Raw genomic sequence first — 20,220 nt, forward strand, 5'->3', positions numbered from 1 at the left:
ACACACACCACAGTCACATCCTTTCCTTTTTGCGTCCATGTTAGATACAATAGATATTAATCCCAAACTGGGAAATGAGATTATGCATCCCAACATGGACACCTAATGTTGTCTGTGTTTCAAAAACAAATTGTAAAGTTAACCCATTAATATTTGAGAACATTTAAATATTCCATAAGTCAAGTCATTTCACTGAAGTCCAGTTGAGTCTTTTTTGTGAATAATATTTACGTGTCATGCGCACGTTGGGTCTGCGTGTGCGGAGTATACCAGCGCCAAAGTCACGAGTCAAATCTGCAGCCTCTGGAATTCACAGGCTTTAAAAGCAGCGTTTTAACAGTGATAAGAAGCAGTGAAGAGAAACACAGTCAGACAATCACGAAGATGAAGGCTCGTGCCTTCGGTTCACCCTTTACCGGAGACTGAGAAGCGATCACGACAGCACACACACACACATCATCTGCACAGAGGATCCACGCCACGTGCTGGTTAAATGATGACACAGCAGAAGATCTCGCGAGGTAAGACTCCTCCATATCTGCTGCTGCTGTTGCTGCCGCAGGTGTTCACGTGCCCCGGGGCGAGACTCCCCTCGAGCGCCCCCCGAAAAAAACAAAACACAACTGTGGTGTTTTATTATATGTCCACAAGAACATCTAAGATTTATATGCTACATATATAGAAATGTAACAAGACAATAATAATATCATTTAAATTAAATTAAATTAGAAATGAAATAGAGAAAAATATTTCTCAATTGCACAAATCCTTCATCAGCACAAAGGAGAAACCAGTTATTACATTATTAATATGACAGAAATATATAGAACAATAAGAGCAACAATAATCATATAATACAAATACAATAGAGCAGAAGTGTCTTAAAAACACAACTGTGAAAACACACTGACAATAATGTCATTATCATACAATTACAGAAAAATTCAAATGTGCATGAACTATAGGCCTGTATTTATAATAATATGAATGAAATGACTTTAGCCTATTGCTTTGTCCCCTGTTCCCCCCTCGTCCATTCGCCCAGAGGTGAAGTTTCCACCCCTGACACTTTGTTTTCAGTCATACGATGATGTAAAACAAATCTATTACATATTTTCATTTTCTATAGCCATGGTTCTCAAGCTGTGGGTATGTGCTTCAGTGGTACGCAAGCTTCCTCTGGTGGTACTCGGAGTAAAAACAGAAATACTGTGTCAGTGGCGGCTGGTGATGAAACAAATTTAATCCAAAGAACAAAACAGCTGACGTGAACGATGAGACGATGCTCTGTTCTGAGCTGAGAGGGAGACGCACAGTGTCATCCACCACCCATCTGTGTGTGTGTGTGTGTGCGTGTGTGTGTTTTGTCCACAAACCAAAGATTTTATTGTCTCAAAGAAGCAAAGAAAGCAGAATATATTCACATTTAAGCAGCTGAAATCACAGAAAAACCTCATTATCAGTTCATCATGAGCCTGTACTCACTTGGTTTTTACGTTATCAAATAACTTTCACATGTAGAAAAGGTGAAATGGGAGTTGTTTTTTTTCCTGTCCTGCTGTTTCAGGTCAGAGGAAACAGATCAAATGTCAGGTGAAAATAACAGAACGCAATGCAAACACAAGAACGTGAAACTATACCTCCAACAATGTTAATGCACAGTCAGACCTAGTTAGTTACTGATGAAGTTTAACAGACGTGCCGTTCCTCCCCCTGCAGCACCACAGGTCAGGGAGTCAAACTGAGACCTGGCGTCTGGCTCAGTGCTCACTGTAGATGTAAATATCACGCACACCGTTGCTTCAGTCAGGATAAATGATGGCCCGGCCGTGCTTCATTCAGCACTCTGTAAGAGATGATGACGCGGTAGGTGGAATTCAAACTGTCGTGTGAGTGAGTAGATTTGCTTGAAATTAGATTGTATGTGTTCACATTCTGATTTTTGTCCTGTTCTCATGTGATCCAGTAATGTCATGGAAATGTGTGCATGTGTGCATGTGTGCAGCACATATGTGATACATGTGTTATTCACACATTTATGTTTTCAACATCAATGATGACATGCCAGTTTTTTACACTAAACATACACTGAAACATTGTTTGGACGGAATTAGTTTCACATGGAGAGGTGTGGGTGGAGTATAATGTTGGGGGGGCGTATTTTAATGAAAAGAGAGGAAAAAACAAATAAAACAGCTGACGCATCAAAGAGGGAGACGATTGATTAAAGATCAGACATGATGATCACTGTTGGGAGACAGAGAGAGAGAGAGAGAGACACACACACACGGAGAGAGAGAGACACACACACAGGGAGAGAGAGAGAGACACACAGGGAGAGAGAGACACACACACACAGGGAGAGAGAGAGAGACACACACACACAGGGAGAGAGAGACACACACACACACAGGGAGGAGAGATACACACACAGGGAGAGAGAGAGAGACACACAGGGAGAGAGACACACACACGGAGAGAGACACACACACAGGGAGACACACACAGGGAGAGAGAGAGACACACACAGGGAGAGAGAGAGAGAGCGAGACACACACACACAGGGAGAGAGAGAGAGAGACACACACACAGGGAGAGAGAGACACACACACAGGGAGGGAGAGATACACACACAGGGAGAGAGAGAGAGAGAGAGAGAGAGAGAGAGAGAGAGCGACACACACAGGGAGAGAGAGAGACGCACACACACACAGGGAGAGAGACGCACACACACACAGGGAGAGAGAGACACACACACAGGGAGAGAGAGAGAGAAAGAGACACACACACACACACAGGGAGAGAGAGAGAGACACACACACAGGGAGAGAGACACACACAGACACACACACACACAGGGAGAGAGAGACACACACAGGGAGAGGTAAATAATGGTCTTAATTGTGTTGTTTGCTTTTTGTGGGATGTAGAAATGCTCATCTGTGTGGTTGACTGACTTGGTATTGTGAAAGAAATTCTTGAGTCATCAGTGTTGAGTAAATCATATCTTTACTGCATGCATGGATTTTTGCATGGAGGAGAGACACTGTCACCAAGGACGGTCTAAAATGGTCTCTCCCCTTCCTCCAAAAAGCTTTACCACTTATACACAAACATCAAAGTCAAACAAGAACAGACAATGTTTACCCTAACAGATGCCATTATGTGCAACCCTTACGTTGACCTTTCCTGGTGACCTTTCCCTATCATATAATCACCCCAGCATTCATTCACAGCTTGACTGTTAATTGTTGTCTTAGAACATTACAGGAAACAAGAAGTAAACCAGTTTTTTCCCACAGTATATTGTCGTAAAAGTGACTTTGCTCTGCCAGTGTGGCACTAGATCATTAGAGACTGGGCTCTATCAATATACTGTGTAATCATGCCCCTGAGACCGTGCACATCACAGCAGGGTGTAAGATGCTGGCAGGGAAGGCATACATGGAACGTCACCGCCAAGTGGCTGCAATAGTGTACTACAGGAACATCTGCACCGAGTTTGGACTGGAGGTCCCAGGATCAAGATCCTGTGGGACTTCCAGATCCAGACAGACAAACGGGTGGTTGCTGTCGATGAGTAGCAGGAGAGAGCAGTAGTGGTAGATGTGGCCATCCCAAGTGACGGCAACATCAAGAAGAAGGAACACGAGAAGCCTGAGAAATACCAAGGGCTGAGGGAGGAGCTAAAGAAGATGTGGGGAGTAGCCTAAAGGCATACATGGAGATTTTTGGGAAATGTAGCAGAGATATTCCCATCATATATAGAAAGATATCCACTCAGCTTTTCTTTGCTCATTGGCGTGGAGCTTGTGGAGCGTCTGCTATTGTTTATCACAACAGAGCAAACACTCGCTGAACCTTGTTTTTCCACATGTTCTCAACCGATACGCTCAGCAGCTACAACGAGCGTAGTTTTTCTTCTTCTACGGTTGAAAGTACGTCACCGGATGTGCCCGGACTTGGAGGCGCTGCTGTTTACAGGAGTGCTAATTAGTCAACGGAAATGCTCAGGAAAACAATAAAAACCTGCGCTCTCAGCAGTGGCTGAACTGATTGTAATGGACTTTTAGGGCTTCCTAAACGAGGTCATGACGCAGATACACACCAAAACTATGGCTATGGCCTCTTTAAACATCTCTTTATATTCCTTTCATATCTCGTTCAGAAAAAATGCTGAAATAATTTTTCAGGAAGGATTAGACAGGACTACGCTGCCAAACATTCAAATCTTTAGTCTTTTAAAAAACACATTTAGATGTAATACATGATCCACAGCACGAGCCACAAACTCAAATGACCTGGGGGCCAATGAGCATCTAGTCTGGTCTAGAGAAAAAAAAAGTGTTCACTAGTGGGCGGGGAAATATGAGCTTAACATTATTTCACAATATTCGATATGATATATATATATATATGAATATGATAATAAATCAATCTAAAATGAAGCAAATAATAACTGTAAATGAAAACACCAGTAAAGGTTCATATTTAGTAATAGATTCTGTCTCTATTGTATCAGCTCAGCCACATGCGCTGTGTTTAAAGGAAGGTTGCGGGTCGTGTGTTTTCATAGTAACATGATATTAAGTGGCGGGCCGCATGTAATCAACTGGGGGGCCACATGTGGCCCACGGGCCGCTGGTTTGACACCTCTGATGGACAGTATGTAGGTCACACATGACATTACTTATTGCAGCTGCAGACACGTTTGAGTCATGTCCGGCTTCAGTAAATGAAGTTAGTCAGTGCTCATGTGATGGTGGAATCTTTTTAATCAGCAAACTCCAGCGGCTTTTGTTGCAGGAGTCTTTTGAATGGTGAAGATCTTCAGAGTGAATGGTGAGTTTTCTACTTTTACAGAATCATTGAACCTGAAGTTAGAGCTTTTGTTTGTTCCATTCATTTGTGATAAGACGTCCACTGCGATGACACACACACACACACACACTGGGAGTCACTGACACACTTTAATATGTCACATCATGAGGGGAATCTGTCCTGGTTTTAAAGGCTAATAATCATCATTTTTATTATATGGAATAAATATGTGAAAGACATCCCTGTGACCCTCATGTGGAAGATAAACTGGTAGAAAACGAATGGACTAAATAATTAACTAACTAACTAAAAGTTTAAAATGTTTCTTAATAACACGTTGTGTTAATAATGTGTGTTATAGCAGAATCTGACCATATTTAGGGTGAATTTCATTGTTTACCTCTTTATGAGTCCGGAGAAACAACCTGTGTGCAGCTTTATATCCACATCTAAGGGTTTTAGCTTTCTTTCTTTTTTATTATTTATTATTTTACAAATACCATGTGGAATGACAAAGAAAAAGGATCTTGAATCTTCTTGAATCTTGAAGCCTTGGCACTCTACTCTTCCCACTGAGAGGTTTGTCCACTCCACAGGAAACCTGAAACTTCTGTTATGTGGACTGACAGAGGGGGATGTTCAGCTCACATGCCTGAGTATCATGTTGTTGGTCCCCATGGCAACCCCGTCCCAAACCCAGGTTTCCTCATTTGGCCACGTCACGTTGTGCTTATTATGGATTCATTTTGTTCATGACACTGTAGGTGCTTAGGTTGACATCGCCTCGGCTCAGCACAGCACGGTTTGGTTCTACAGAACCTCCTCACCATGGCTGGAGTCTTTTTTAACTGATCTACAGTTCAGCATTGTTCGCCTGGATTCTCGTGACTCTTCTAGTGACGACACTCTGTGACCAATCGCTGGCTGACAGTCAGTCGATGTCACATATACTCTCTAGTGTTGGCTCAGGTACTAAAGTATGAGGTTTAGGTTCGGGACCAGGATTGGACGTGTGTTTTAAGGTTAGGATAAATATCCAGGTTAGGCTTGGTGGATATTCACTGTCGGCTCTATTAAGATCATCTGCATTTCCATGACCAGTAATAAGTCGTCAATAATTGTAAACAATTGAGAATTATTAAGAACAATAATATCTTCTTTGTCAGTGACTGTGCTTGATGCCCACAGTGACGTTCAAGTGTGGATGGACACTCAGGGCAGCTGCTCCCTAAATGAAAGCCCCCAAATGTCTCCAGTAGGTGCTTTAAATAAAGCTTTATTTGAATTTGTAACTATGTCTACGTATGACAACATATAGAATCACTGAAACTGTTATGTTTGTGCTGCATTAGGGAAGCAGAATTACAAACGATGGGTCATGATAAATGAGTTTGATGTTGATTTTTGGGAAAAGTGCCAGCCCTATTTCCTCCTTATTATGAAGCCCTTATCTTGAAGACAGGCGGCTGGTGTTTATTCATCTAGAGTGGCATTGTCACTCCATTCAAAGCAACATTCGTATCACACAGACGTGTCTGAGCTGGTCATCCGTGTTACCATCTGAATGGGGGAAGTCCTGGTGGACTTTGGCAGCTGATTGAATGATAAAGGGGGCGGGGCGGGGGCGAGTGGGGCTGGGGTCGTTCTTGAAGCCTACACATGGTTGAGGAATGCATCAGCACAATAGAGCTGATGGATCATTGTGAGGATGACTGTTCTTCTTGTGACAGAAGGAAAACACATTTCCTTCACTATCTGCACGACAATGTTCAAGGTAAGTGTCGGGACGATTCTGACTCGTGTCTCACTGCAGTGTTTACGTCTCCATCTGTGTGAGGGTGACTATTGTACCGCTGACATTAACTTACCAAATGAGAACAGAAGCCTGTTTTTCCTCCCCCTGCAGTTTACTTTCATATTCTAGTCTAGCGGGCTTCCTTTATTGATCGCTAAGTCAGAGGCCTCCTCAAGGGGGCGCAAACACATTGTCAGGAGAGTCGTTGTGAATGGATGGGAACAACTATTGTAACTACATTAGAAGACAGTCGGATATTTCTCTGGAGAACGTTTGGACATGGAAGTGGAAGAGCTGAGCGTGACTGAGCGTTTTCTCTGTCTTTTCTGTCCTTCATTCTTTGTCAAGCTGATTGTGTAGTTGTATTTGTTGTTTGCGTTTGTAGTTGTTGGCTTTATTTGAGTTTTTAGTTTGTCGTGTATGTACGTGCATGCTTGAGAAGTACGACCGGAGTACATACTCGGCAAGTACAGGAGTACACAAGTACGTATGTACATAATCAGAATTTAACATTTTTAAGTTACATACACTTAAATGGTTTAAGACAGACAGACAGACAGACAGACAGACAGACGACTTGATTGATCCCTTTGGGAGGTTCCCTCCGGGAAATTAACAGCTCCAACATCAACACACACCACTGTTAAGGTTAGAATCACACTTTACAGGAGACTGGAAAGAGAAACACCCCAGGTACCAAACACCATAAAATATAGAATAGAATAAAATAAGATAAAATAAAAATAAAGATCTAAAAAAGTATAAAAATACAAACGTAAATGACCCATGCTATATATATATGTTTGTATGTATGTATGCTCTGTGGATATTAGAAAAGGGTGCACCGTTCTCTGTAGCCTCTGTTCTTGACAAAGAACACTGATCCAAACTGTCCCAAAGCATTGAAAACTGCGCTTCGGCAGCTGTTCTGCTCTTAAAAGTGTTATTGAATGGGCCTGTAATTGAAACCTGGGACAGGTTTGAAAGTTCAGATCAGTGCATCGTACACGAGTCCAAGGTCACAAAGAGATTCCGTGCTTTGCATACGACGTGCCAGGCCTCTGTAGGTTTGGGCTCCTGCAGCATTCTCCAAGTGTCTGTTAAGTGCTCCGTACGACCTCCACTCGGCCTTCACAGAACGGAAACTGCTGGCGACCCATCAGGTGTTTAAAACTCTGCCAATCTTCAGGACTTGTGAGCCCACTTCTTGTGCTGCTTCCATAAGTTCCTGGGAATTTTTATTGGACTGACTGTAGAGATTTTGGAGTTTGTCCATGAAAACTTTGAAGTGGTCGAACCTCGTCCACAGCACCATTTACAGCCAGTTCTAGACGGTGGTTCATACAGCGCCGTGTGAAGAGGTTAGGGTACCTTGCAGTCAGGAAAACGTTCCCTCAGGAAAAGACCAGTTGACCTCCAGTGGAAGATTTTACACGGTGCCATCGCCTCAAACGCTTTTATCTCTGTTGTTTCAAACCAGTGCCCTTTCTGTCTCCTTCATGAGACATCGTGTCATGTTTTTAGTGAGTGTAAGAGACTCTAAGCGCTTCCTCTTCACTCCTTTAAACAATGTTTTTAAGTTATAAGATGAAACATTTAGTATTTATTTATGGTGCCGGGTACAAGAAAGGTAATCCAAAAAAAGAGGCGTTTTTTTTTTGCCAAGATGGCAACTTATGTCACCAGGAAAAATCAAATAGAAAACAGTGCAGGTCTGGAAGCAGCCTCAGTGTGGTGCTGTAACACTACATGCAGACTGAGGCTGGAATTCAGTTTTTATAAACTGGAGATGTGGAGAAATTTAAAAACTTTTAATATGGAGCTTTAAAAAGACCCTTTGTACCAATTAGAGTTTAGAGTTTATTTATTTAAAATAGGGACAATACATACTAATGGACATACACATGTAAATATGCAAGATTATAGCCAACGGCTAATTTCCATCTTTAGTCCCTTCGGCAGGTTGATGTTGATATACATAGGATTATTAAGACAACATAAACAATTAGTAGAACAATTAGTCTTAAAAGGTAAAAGTAGTAATAGGTATCCCAAACAGTTAGCTAATATTAGACAAATATACACAATCCACGTATTGTGTTTGGTATTGAATTCCAGGTGTGAGATGCACGGAGAGAGGAGAAGACTAACAGTTCACACAACGGGCAAACACTAGGCATCAGTGGAGAGAAAAAACTCCCTTATCTCTGACAGAACCAGATGTGCAGCATCTGCCTCGACCGGTGGGGGTGAAAGGAAAAATGGGGGACAGAGGAGAGGTGGGGGAGAGAAAGGAAAAGAAGGAGGTGAAGTCGAGACAGAAGAAAGAGACCAGGAGCAGAAATGGGAAATTTGTATCAAGTTATAAGTTTAGACAGGACAATGTCATTTAAGCAGCAGCAGAGATTGTTGATAAAAAATATACTGATATCCACTTTAATTAATGCATAATAATAATAATAATAATAATAATAATAATAATAATAATAGTAAACTCAGAGAGACAGAGGAAAGAAAGGAAAGACACAAGAAAGAACAAGGTTAATGACATGTAAAAAGTCATATTCATAACCTGATTGTGACAGAGTGAGTGTGCGTGCACCACAGGATATTCCTCCAGCAGTCTAGGTCTATAGCAGCATTACTAAGAGATGGCTCAGGTTTCCCTGAGCCAGTCTAACTATAAGCTTTATCAAAAAGGAAAGTTTTAAGTCTAACTTTAAATACAGAGAGAGGCTCCGCCTCCTGAACTGTCATTGGGAGCTGGTTCCACAGGAGAGGAGCCTGGTAACACACACACATACATACATACACACACATACATACTGTACATACACACACATACATACTGTACATACACACACACACATACATACATACATACATACATACATACACACACATACATACATACATACATACATACATACACTCACATATACACACATACATACATACATACACACACACATACATACATACATACATACACACACACACACATACATACATACATACACATACATACATACATACATACACATACATACTGTACATACACACACACACACACACATACATACATACATACATACATACATACACACACACACACACATATACATACATACATACATACACACACATATACACACATACATATATACATACACACACACACACATACATACATACACACACACACATACATACATACACACACACACACACACATACATACATACATACATACATACATATATACACACACACATTCATACATACATACACACATACACACACACATACATACACACATGGAGGTCACTGTGTCACACTGAAAAGTCCTGGACTAAGTGAGTTGAACTGTGAGGGTAAGAAAAATTAATGCTTTTCATATGTGGAAAAAATAATGGGAGGGTCATTAAAGTTAATGATCTATGGTTATGTGAGATAAGGACATTGGCTCCGCAGTGTATTTGCTTGACAAGCATTGGACACACGTGTGGGTGAGTATTCACAACTCAGCCTTGTTTAAAAAATAGCTGCAAATGATTTGGATTGATTTGTGAAATGTGTGGAGGCTGACGCTTCTTTTCTTTTTCACACTCACACAACGTCTTTAGTAGTTTGTCTTGTTAACCGGTTTTATGGGTTCTGTCAGCATAGTCTTGTGACGGGTACTTGGAACATGATAGTGATACTGAATTTATTTAATTTACTTATGTAAACCGATACCTTAAATTATTATTAATAATAATCTCCAAGTAAAATGATATTCATTGTAGAAGTGACAGTACTTCAGCTGAGAGATCACGTCTTTGTTCTGTTGAGTCTTCAAACTTCACACTTGTACTATTTAAGGTTTATTTGCTGTCTATTATCATTTGTTGTATTATTAGTAAACGAGTGTTAGCAGTATATGCTGTGTATGTGTAAATCACATGTTGTGACATTTGAGGTGAAATCCTTTGCTGTTTTCATGACAGGAAGCTTTGAATGGTTTATAAGTGGTTTAAGATGTTTCAGTGTTCCAGTATGAAACACTGGACAGGTAAAAGTACTGTATATCTCGCAATATTTAACATTATAAATATCATAAATTGGATATTATATATGGATATATCAATGTCATTGTTTGTGACACACATAGATATCCTTCATTTAACATAAAAAATACAAAGAAATAAATCAGGTATTGGTGTTAATAAGTGCATTTTAAGATCATATAATACATGTGTATTTTCACTCCTCTTTGGGAAACACAAACTTTTCACGAGTCCAGAGAAACAATCTGTGTGCAGCTTTATATCCACATATATATCCTATATCAGGAAATAGACCAACAATATCCAGATGTCATTTAGAGGCAATATCACCCAGCCTTTCAGAAATATTAATTTGATTTATATCGTTATATATTAATTTCAAATGATATAAAATAAATATCGTGACACGTTTTTTTCCCCCATATCACCCAGCCCTAGTTTAGCCTCATAAATATGTTTGTAAAATGCCTGAGAAATTAAAAATACAGTAGATATTTCAATAGGGAGACCAGTCTTTTCCAGTTCAGTAATGTTTGACACGTTATGTAACAATATTGTGTTTTAACTGTGATGTCAGGGAGTCCTCATAGAGGTTGTAAAGGTCCAAGGTCTTATCACAGAGAGAAAGTGTCCTTGTTACGCAACCAGGAAGGCAGCGAACATGAATTCTTCTCTCTGCTGAGTTACACTAGAGTCCAAACACTTCACAGGAAGTCACTTTCAAACAGCCATAGTAACACTCACTTTTTATTGAATTGTGTTAAACACAGGAAATGGTTTCTTTTGTGTCGAGGCAGATGGAGGAGGAAACAGCAACAGTGCACTAGTAAAGTGAGACGACTGCAAAGCATCAATACATTTATACATTTATTATGCTCCAGAAAAAGTTGGTCCTTTGGGGTAAGACTTTTTTCATGAGCAGGCGGTACATCTTTTAGCCTCCAGAAAACATATGGTGCAAGTGTTTGAAATTCAAAAGTAGGATTATTATTATTAATGTCGTGGCTGACAAGATTCAAGGCCTTTGTCCAACCAGGTCCTTTTCAGTTTTTAGTTTAAATATACGTGTAATTATCTGTGATAATAAAGAGCAGAATGTGGAGATTAGTTTACACTTACAAAAGCAATAAAAAATAATAATATAACTTTAGCTCAGGGGTCTCAGGGGCCACTGAGGGTGTGGTCAGGTCAGGGGTCGATATGAGGGGATATGAGCTTAAAATTATAATCGTTATATCACATTAGCAATATTTGTGGTGATACTTCACAGAATTTCCAAATAAAAGTGGTTGAAATGGAATAATATAGCGTTCGCAACAACAACAATAACAATAATAATAAAAACACATTTATGATGCATAATAAATCTGTAAATAAAAGCAACATAGCTACTCCACCCAAGAACAGAAAATAAGAGATTCACAGCCTACACTAAGATACATACGATAAGGAATTAACAGGACAGTTTGATTAGGACATTGTGAAAAAGGGTGGGAGACGTCATCCAAGATAGTCTGTGGCTTAGACCACGTCTTCCTTTCCAACACAACAGTCAGAAAGTCCAGCTCCACCCACAGGAGGAGTTTGACTTGTTCTTAACTGACAGTCAAACACAATGAATCACATCGGCTCGATCACTTTCTGACCACTTAAACCACATGTAAGCTGGGTTTGAATTACATGGGAGCCGAGTCATACATTGACCGCTTTATCCTCACTGTCATAAAAACTCACCACTGATGCTCCACCCTCTCTTCCCCGCTTCTGGCTACGTGCAAGCCCTGGAGCTGTGTGGAAACACACGTAAATACATCGAGAAGATAGAGTTTATCCCAAAGATGCTTACAAGTGCAATCTGTTTGACATGCGTCTGTGTTGCAATTCCTGCCATTTGAAAAAAATGCCAGAGTGATGTTTACTCGTGTGTGGCCCCTCGCTCGCTCATTTCCTCTTCCTCACTTCCTCCTACAACTGTTCTCTCTGCTTCTTCTTCGCTGGCTCTGCCATGATGAACGAACGAATAATGCTATCGTTGTCTTGATCTTATAGCCGGTACCTGGCTGGAAGATGTGTAGTATCATAAAGCGATTCTTGTTTCTCCTGTTTCTCGTGAGGCCCCTGATCTTGCAAGGCTGTCTTCTGCTATCAGATGGTCCCAATGTCCCCGCTACAACACATTTAACCATCACACTGACTCTGAAGCTGTGAAATTAGAGTCAAAATCCTGTGTAGTTCTGCTTTAAAGGACTGTGGTCTCCTCAGAAAGATGACACCTTCAGTGTTATTATAACTTGACATTGAGTCAGGCCAAATGAAATGGATTGTGGGGCTGCAAGTGTTTGAGACAGTACTTGAATAACCTCAGCGTTTAGATCAGTGATGAGAGTTACAACCACAGTACTGAGTTAGTCTATAACTGCTGTTTTAAGGGACTAAGGCATTCAACCCATGCTGCTCCTTAAGACTTGGAACAGAGCTGGTTGTCGTTCAACTTCTGTAATCAAGGGTCTCATTTACAATCTGCAAGCGGACTGAATTCTATTAAATGCAATCAACTGTGTGGAGGAAATGAACAGTGCTGCATTATAGAAGCCCTATCACTTCAATTAGGAGAGACAAGTGAATGGAAAAATAATTATTGTACAAATTGTACAAATGAAACGCGATAAGTCTTGATAGAGTCTTTGTTGCTTGGACTCTATGGGGAGACAATGAGATTGAAGGTATGTGGTCTGAGCAGCAGCAGCAGCAGCAGCAGCAGCAACAGTTTTGCCATTCACCCATTCACTCACACAGTTCATACATCACATCTATGTGCAGCGTGTCGTTTTTGTCAGGCTTCCTCCTTCTTGCGAACAAACTGGCCCCTAGGTGTGTCGTAAAAAAAGGGTCCTGGGTCATGCTCGTGACCCCCATTAGGAATTTCCTGGTTACCTTTTCAACTACAATGGAATGCACATCTTTAACTTATTCGAGACCGAATGTAGCTGTGTTAATGTGTTCATCTACATCAGATACTTCAAGCGTATTTTTCCATCACACAACTCAGCATACCCGTCAGGAACAATGTGGGGTTAAGTGTCTTGCCCAAGGACACATTGGCATGTAGACTAGCAAAGCCGGGTATTCAGCCCATGACCTTCCATTTGAAAGACACCTTGCTTTACCACTGAGCCTTTGCCACTCATAATGTATACTTACATTATTATTTACATGAAATACAGCCACACACTTGCATTCAAACCCGACTGTTGTGCTTACTGGGGCTAAAGCTAACTATGCTAAGTAGCTTCAGGTAACTTGCACTGTAATTGCATATTATTAGTATGTGAAAGCTTTCATTCTTGGATACTTTACTTTATACTATCTCTTGAGCTGTCTTATGTACTTTTTTTAAAATCTACTTTACATCTGTGTTTTGTGATGTCTCACATTCATAGGGCCACACAACAATTGTGTAATGTCTTTGGTTCTTCCTCCACAATTTTAAGATCAGTTTTCATTAACCTTCACTTTCTTTCTAACCACTAGGTGGCAAACTGAGACTATTATTTTTCTGTGTGCAACACTGTGGAATCCTGCACTGCAGTGCTATACAAATCCAGAACATTGTGGGTTTTTTTTTCCTTCTGCCATTTAAAAAGTGTGTATTTTGCGATGTTTGTGAAGATTCAGCTGCTATTATGTCGCCACTGACTTTGTTGCCACATTGTTGTCACTTCAAGGATACTCTGACTGAGTAAATCCAAAACTTGTGACATGGTACTGAGGTATAATCCTATGTGTTCTTGCACAAGTATCCGTGCTGCATGTCAGCACTTGTTTTTTTTCCCCTTTTTCAGCAGATATTAGGTGCAGCAGACTCTAAATTCTATTTCTAGTTCCTCCTCCTGTTGTGAAACACGTCTTCTTATTTGCATTCTGTACTTACTAAATGCCTGATGTGACATGACCTTCTCATTTTAAGGCTGCTGAATCCTTAAACATGGCCAGACCGCAGGATAACCCTGCGACTCACCAGAACCCGACAGAGTCCGGGAGAAGGGTGAGTGTCCTTGAAGCATCCACAGCACTAAACCTGAGCAGCCAATTTGTGATACCTTCTGACGTTTTGACTCGTCTGACAGACTGACAGTCCTAAGATCCGGGTCACTACACTGTTCTTTGCTCCACATGGAACATATGATTCTCTTTAGATGATAAGGACATGTTCTATCTGTCCTGCACTTCAGTAAACATGTGTTTGACCTTTGGAATTTATGTACAATTTGGACAAAGAAGCTGCTTCTGCTTTTGTGATGCTTTCACCTTGAATCTGTGCTGAACACTTAGATCAAAAACACCCATTCATAATGCATCCCTCATCTTAACAAAACCTGCTAATGCCTAACCCTAACATTAACCTACATACTATTCAAATCTTATCCCCTGAATGTCATAATCATGTGCAGATATGGCAATATGATTAAAAAAGATCTGTCAATGAGCAAGTGGTAAAAGAATCCATGTGTGTGTGTGGATTAAGCAACATTTCATACTCTTCTGTCCTATTTTAACAAATCTTTTATAGTCTTAGTGTTAATATCTTTATATATTGTACATTTTTGGTAATGCATGTTCATTGTTTATTATCTTTATCGTCTTTACTGCTGTAACATGTAAATTTCCCCACTGCGGGACAAATAAAGGATTACCTTATCTTATCTTATCTTATCTTATGAATGTGTGTGGGAAACATTATGCTAATCAGCACATGTGAAATGATTTTCTTCATTAAAACCCAATTCAAACACTTATGGGGTCATATGCACATTAATACAGATGTATGGGCAGATTTAACACACCTTAGTTTTTAAATAGGCTCTTACAGTTGAAAATAAATAAAGGCACTATGATGAAATTGCACAAAATGTTTTTTCACCATGTTTCATCATGACGCTGGACTGATCTAGTACAGTATGTGTGTCACTTTGGTAACTCTCAAAGCAGTGAATACACAAAAATAACACATTTGAAATCAGCAGTGGATCGATGACTCTTCTTGTTGTTCTGTGTGCTGTGATAGAAAATCACAGATTTTTCTTCTTGGACTTCGATGTGGGAAATGAGTAGATTACAAAGCAACAGAAGAAAGAAAGTAAGAATTTCAGAATCAGAATCACAATCAACTTTATAGTCTGGTCAATTCAATATAATTAACTTTTTTTTCTTTAACATAAATTATTACCAACAGTTACCTCAGATTTCTTCTGATTTAAATTTAAATTTTAAATACTTTTCTTGCTCTAGACCAGCAGTTCTCATAATACCAAGTACCAAGTACCACCTAAGAAAATATTGAGATGTCGAAGGAACACCATTATCACCAATTATCCATCAAGCAAAGTGAGCTACAGACTTTTCCCAGAAGGCAGATTTATTCCCAACAATTAGAATGTAGATTCTGTAGAATTTGACCCAAAGGTGGCATATGTAGGCTGAAAAGAAGGGGTCCGAGAATCGACTCCTGAGGGACTCCACTTGTCAGTACCTCATACAACCACATTTCACACTCCTGACCTCAATGATACAATTCCCAGAATTCTGTGTGAATTTGACATTGACCAAAAACAATGTCACTATCTTTGACCAAGCAACTATGTCTATGTTTGTGTAACTTGTGTCATGTGCTCTGTTTTGACTGCAGCCAATCACAGCGTGCCTGTTGAACACAGCCTTCTTTGGTGCCCTGGGCTCATCTTACCTCTATGGCTACAACCTCTCTGTAGTCAACGCTCCTGCTCTGGTGAGTCACCCTGTTAGGCTGGATCTTATTAGCCCTGTCTTTCACAGTACAACTAGCACACATTCCCAGGATTTGTGAACCTTGTGAACCCTATCAAAAAATAGTCAGCACATAATCATATAATCTTAAGAAATGGTAGACTAGATGTGACTAAATGGCTGCCAAGACCTGTGTACATAAACCATTGATAACTCTCATGTTTTGATGGAACATTTGTATTTTAACTGGCACAGCTTTTCCAGCTTTTACGGCTCTAGAGGTTCAGGTAATTACCATGTGACAACTCTCAGCTGATCATATCAGTGAATTGAAGCCAGGTTCAGGTTGATAACAGTGGCCAAACTGAGTGAAATGTGCTGGTTTTCTTAGGACTATTATCTAGTTTTACCGTGAACTGCTCATGTTTCACAGCAACATTCATTTTCCACAGTTCCACATCACATATCACAACATTGCAATCCGTCACATATGCCACTAATTAAATTCTTCCTGTTTCTGTATAAAAGTAAAATATTTTTGCCATTTCAGTTCCCTGAATCCTTGAATTATTTTTTTAACAAGGCCAGAAAAAAAATCCAGAAAAAATAGACTGATAATCAGAAAAAAGGAACATGGTGTGACCTGAGACACAGTTTTAATCAAAACAAGAGAAAAGACTTTCCGTAGACAAAAAGTAAAAACATTAATTCAGTTAAATTGATTATGTCTCAGTCATCCAGGTCATAGTCATCTTCAATAGTGAGCTGCATGCAACTGGAGTTGCTTGAGTTAACTCTTTATACAGTGCTGTATAAAGATATCTTTATACAACATACACCTTCATAACAATGAAAGTGTATGTTGTGCTTTCTAATAATGTTCCCTAAAGGAAGCATATATAAGGTAAAAAGTATAGGCCCAAGCACTGAGCCCTGTGGAACTCCACAATTAACTTCATTGTCATGGTAGATTTGATTTGATTTACTGTTCGACGTAATAACTGTTTCAATGCAAACTTTTAATCTCACATTCGAACAAACGTTCGAACTTGGAACAAAAAGTGACAGGGTTACAGATTTTGCATGTGACAGTTTTCTTAGTTGTTTTTCACACGAAATGTTCCCAAACATTAGCCTCGCTTCAGCCGCCTCCATGCTGTTGCTTCCCATTCTGTTCCCGGTCACTAGTGTGCATGTGCTGTCAGTGCATCAAAGATTTTGGAAAAGTGAGATGTGTCACTCGGACCTACTACAATTGGCTCCGGTGAAACATTGTTTAACGTAGCGTTGCATGCGGTGGGATACACACGATGTCACTAATGACCCGTCAACTACTAAATTAGCCCTACTACATAATGGAAAATAACCAGATGGACAGACCAGAAAATATATACCAGATGTGATCGCCTTGAGTGGTCATCAAAACTAGAAAGTGCCATATAAATACAAACCATTTACCATAGTGAGGTGGAAATTTTAATTACAAGGCAAGTGTGTGTGTGTGTGTGTGTGTGTGTGTGTGTGTATTACTCCTGAGCAAATGTAGAGCCTGATCACAGGATTTTGTTGTAGATTTGCAAAGTACCTTGGTCAAAATGTATTGGCAGGTAAATACAACAGTAAATATACAATATTTTAAAGATACATATTTAAAGTGTAAACTATTGATTCTCGGAGTTATAAAAAATCTTACATTGCTTTTCCAGGTGAATTCTCAACATAAATCTGAGCTGGAGGTGGTGGACAATGTCCTACAGATATATAGCCAATCATCTTCAGTTAGCTGTATGTTAGCTTCTTATTCCCATCTTGATTTAATGTACAGTACATTGTGGAGAGACGTCTGTCCTCCTGTAGAGCTGAATAAATCCTTGAAATCAGTTTTCTGCTTGAATTTCCTTTGTAAGCATTGACAAATACTGTATCTCTATCTGGTTAATTCCTTCCGCTCCAGTAGTTTTGATATTTTTTGAGAGGTTCACTTTTTTGTTCTAACTCCTTCCATTTTGCTACATATTCCGGATTACACCAAGCGACCAGGGAGTGAAGCTGTGCCGCTCTGTAATAATCCTCCAAACAGGGCAGGGCCCTACCACCTTTATCTTTGGACAACTCTAGTGTCTGATATCTAAGGCCTTTGTTTTGCCCAGATAAAAGTAGATATACTCTTATTCCATTCATTAAATTGCTTTGGTGGAATCTCAACGACTGGAAGAGGTACAGGAGACAGGGCAGCACGTTCATCTTAATTATTTATATCCGGTTGTACATATTTGTCAGTAACAGGGGTCAGTGGTTTAAGTCTGCCTTAATATCAGCTGTTATGGAAGTATAATTGTGGTCATCAATGGTAGTTAAATCTTTTGGTATTCATACTCCAAGGTACTTCATTATACTTTCTGTCAGTTTGTTAGTGACATACACCAGCTATGATGCAACCTGGACACATCCTCAGTGATGTTACCTGGAGTCCTTTTGTGTTTCGGGTCTCGTCCAGGCGACCCAGCCGGGGGTGATCAAGCCCTGGCTTGTGCCCAGGTAGCGCTACCCCACCCACTTATCTCCTCTCCTGATCCACAGCCACCTTGAAGCAACTTCCTCTGCTTCAGTGGCCTCCTTAATGGCCCTTCGCCTTCTGACTCCAGTGATGCCCAGCATGTTATAGGCCCTGCAGAGGGACTGACCTGCGAACCCTCTGCATCCCACCTCAATGGACTGGCATCTGGCTCTCCACTCGTTGCGCTGGCACTCCTCCACCAGCGCAGCATATTTGGCCCTCTTCCTCTCGTTGGCCTCCTTAATGTGGTCCTCCCAGGGGACAGTGAGCTCCAGTAGAACAATCTGCTTAGATGTTGCTTAGGTGAGGACCAAATCCGGCCTGAGAGTTGTTGTGGCAGCATTTTCTGGGAACTTCAGGTGTTTCCCCAGGTCAACTCTGAGCTCCCAATCTTTTGCTGTTGCCAGGAGGCTAGAGGAGGTGGTTCTGGCTGTAACTGGTGGCTTCTCCCCGGTCCTTACAGAAGCGTTACTAATCCCAGCCTGAGAGACCTTGTGGTCAGAGAACTCTTGGTATTGCAGCACCTCACTTGTGCGGCTCATCATGAACTCCTCATTCAGGCTGTTGAGGAGCCTCAGGATGTTGCTCTGCCTGTACAGGGCGATGCTGCTCAAGCGCCGAGGTAGACCCAGCCACCTCAGGTACCGACTGACTCTCCTCTCGAAGCCCTCAACTGTGGAGATTGGGACTACGTAGACAAAGAGGGGCCAGAGGATCCTTGGGAGGATGCCATGTTGGTAAATCCAGGCCTTGAACTTGCCTGGAAGGCCCGATTTGTCCACTGAGGCCAGCCAAGTTTCCAGATCTTGGTTGGTTGACCAGATGGCTGCCGTGTCTCTCAGGCTGCAGTCAAAAACCTTCCCCAGGCTCTTCACCGGTTTCTCCATGACGGATAGTATCCTGGTCTTGCCAAGTGAGAAGTTGTCAGTGACCCACTACTGCACAGTTGATAAAGCTGTATCATCTCCTGATGTAACAACCGTATCAGCATGAATGTCCTTAGGAGCTAAACCATTTTTCTGCAGATGTATGGTAACGTGTACTGTTCACAAAACATGGTGTCTACCACTAATTTCTCAGTCCGCAGTTAGCTATCAAATGTGGGTTTATCTGGAAGAAAACAATGCACTTTTATTGCTCTGGCATTACTCCTTCTTAGTCAGCCTTTGAACTTTATAGCCCACCCTCGTAGTCTATAAACAATAGTTATGAGGGCTACAGTCGAAGTGAAGTGC

General features: G+C 40.7%; 1 protein-coding gene across 2 annotated transcripts in view; it reads left to right on the forward strand.

The window, feature by feature from the left end:
* The first annotated feature begins 6,491 nt into the window (after positions 1–6,491).
* The window catches only part of slc2a9l2 (solute carrier family 2 member 9, like 2), a 126,165-nt gene continuing 112,436 nt past the window's right edge, over positions 6,492–20,220 (forward strand). Inside the window, exons 1-3 of one of the 2 annotated variants that reach the window (XM_058632609.1) lie at positions 6,492–6,595; positions 14,633–14,710; positions 16,352–16,450. In XM_058632609.1, the coding sequence (XP_058488592.1) occupies positions 6,530–6,595; positions 14,633–14,710; positions 16,352–16,450 (243 nt within the window). In that variant the 5' untranslated portion in view covers positions 6,492–6,529. Of the gene's footprint in view, positions 6,596–10,106; positions 10,126–14,632; positions 14,711–16,351; positions 16,451–20,220 lie in introns of those variants that run through there. The other variant, XM_058632610.1, reaches the window with a different exon arrangement.

This window comes from Solea solea, chromosome 6 (genome assembly GCF_958295425.1).
Source record: "Solea solea chromosome 6, fSolSol10.1, whole genome shotgun sequence".
NCBI lineage: Eukaryota > Metazoa > Chordata > Actinopteri > Pleuronectiformes > Soleidae > Solea > Solea solea.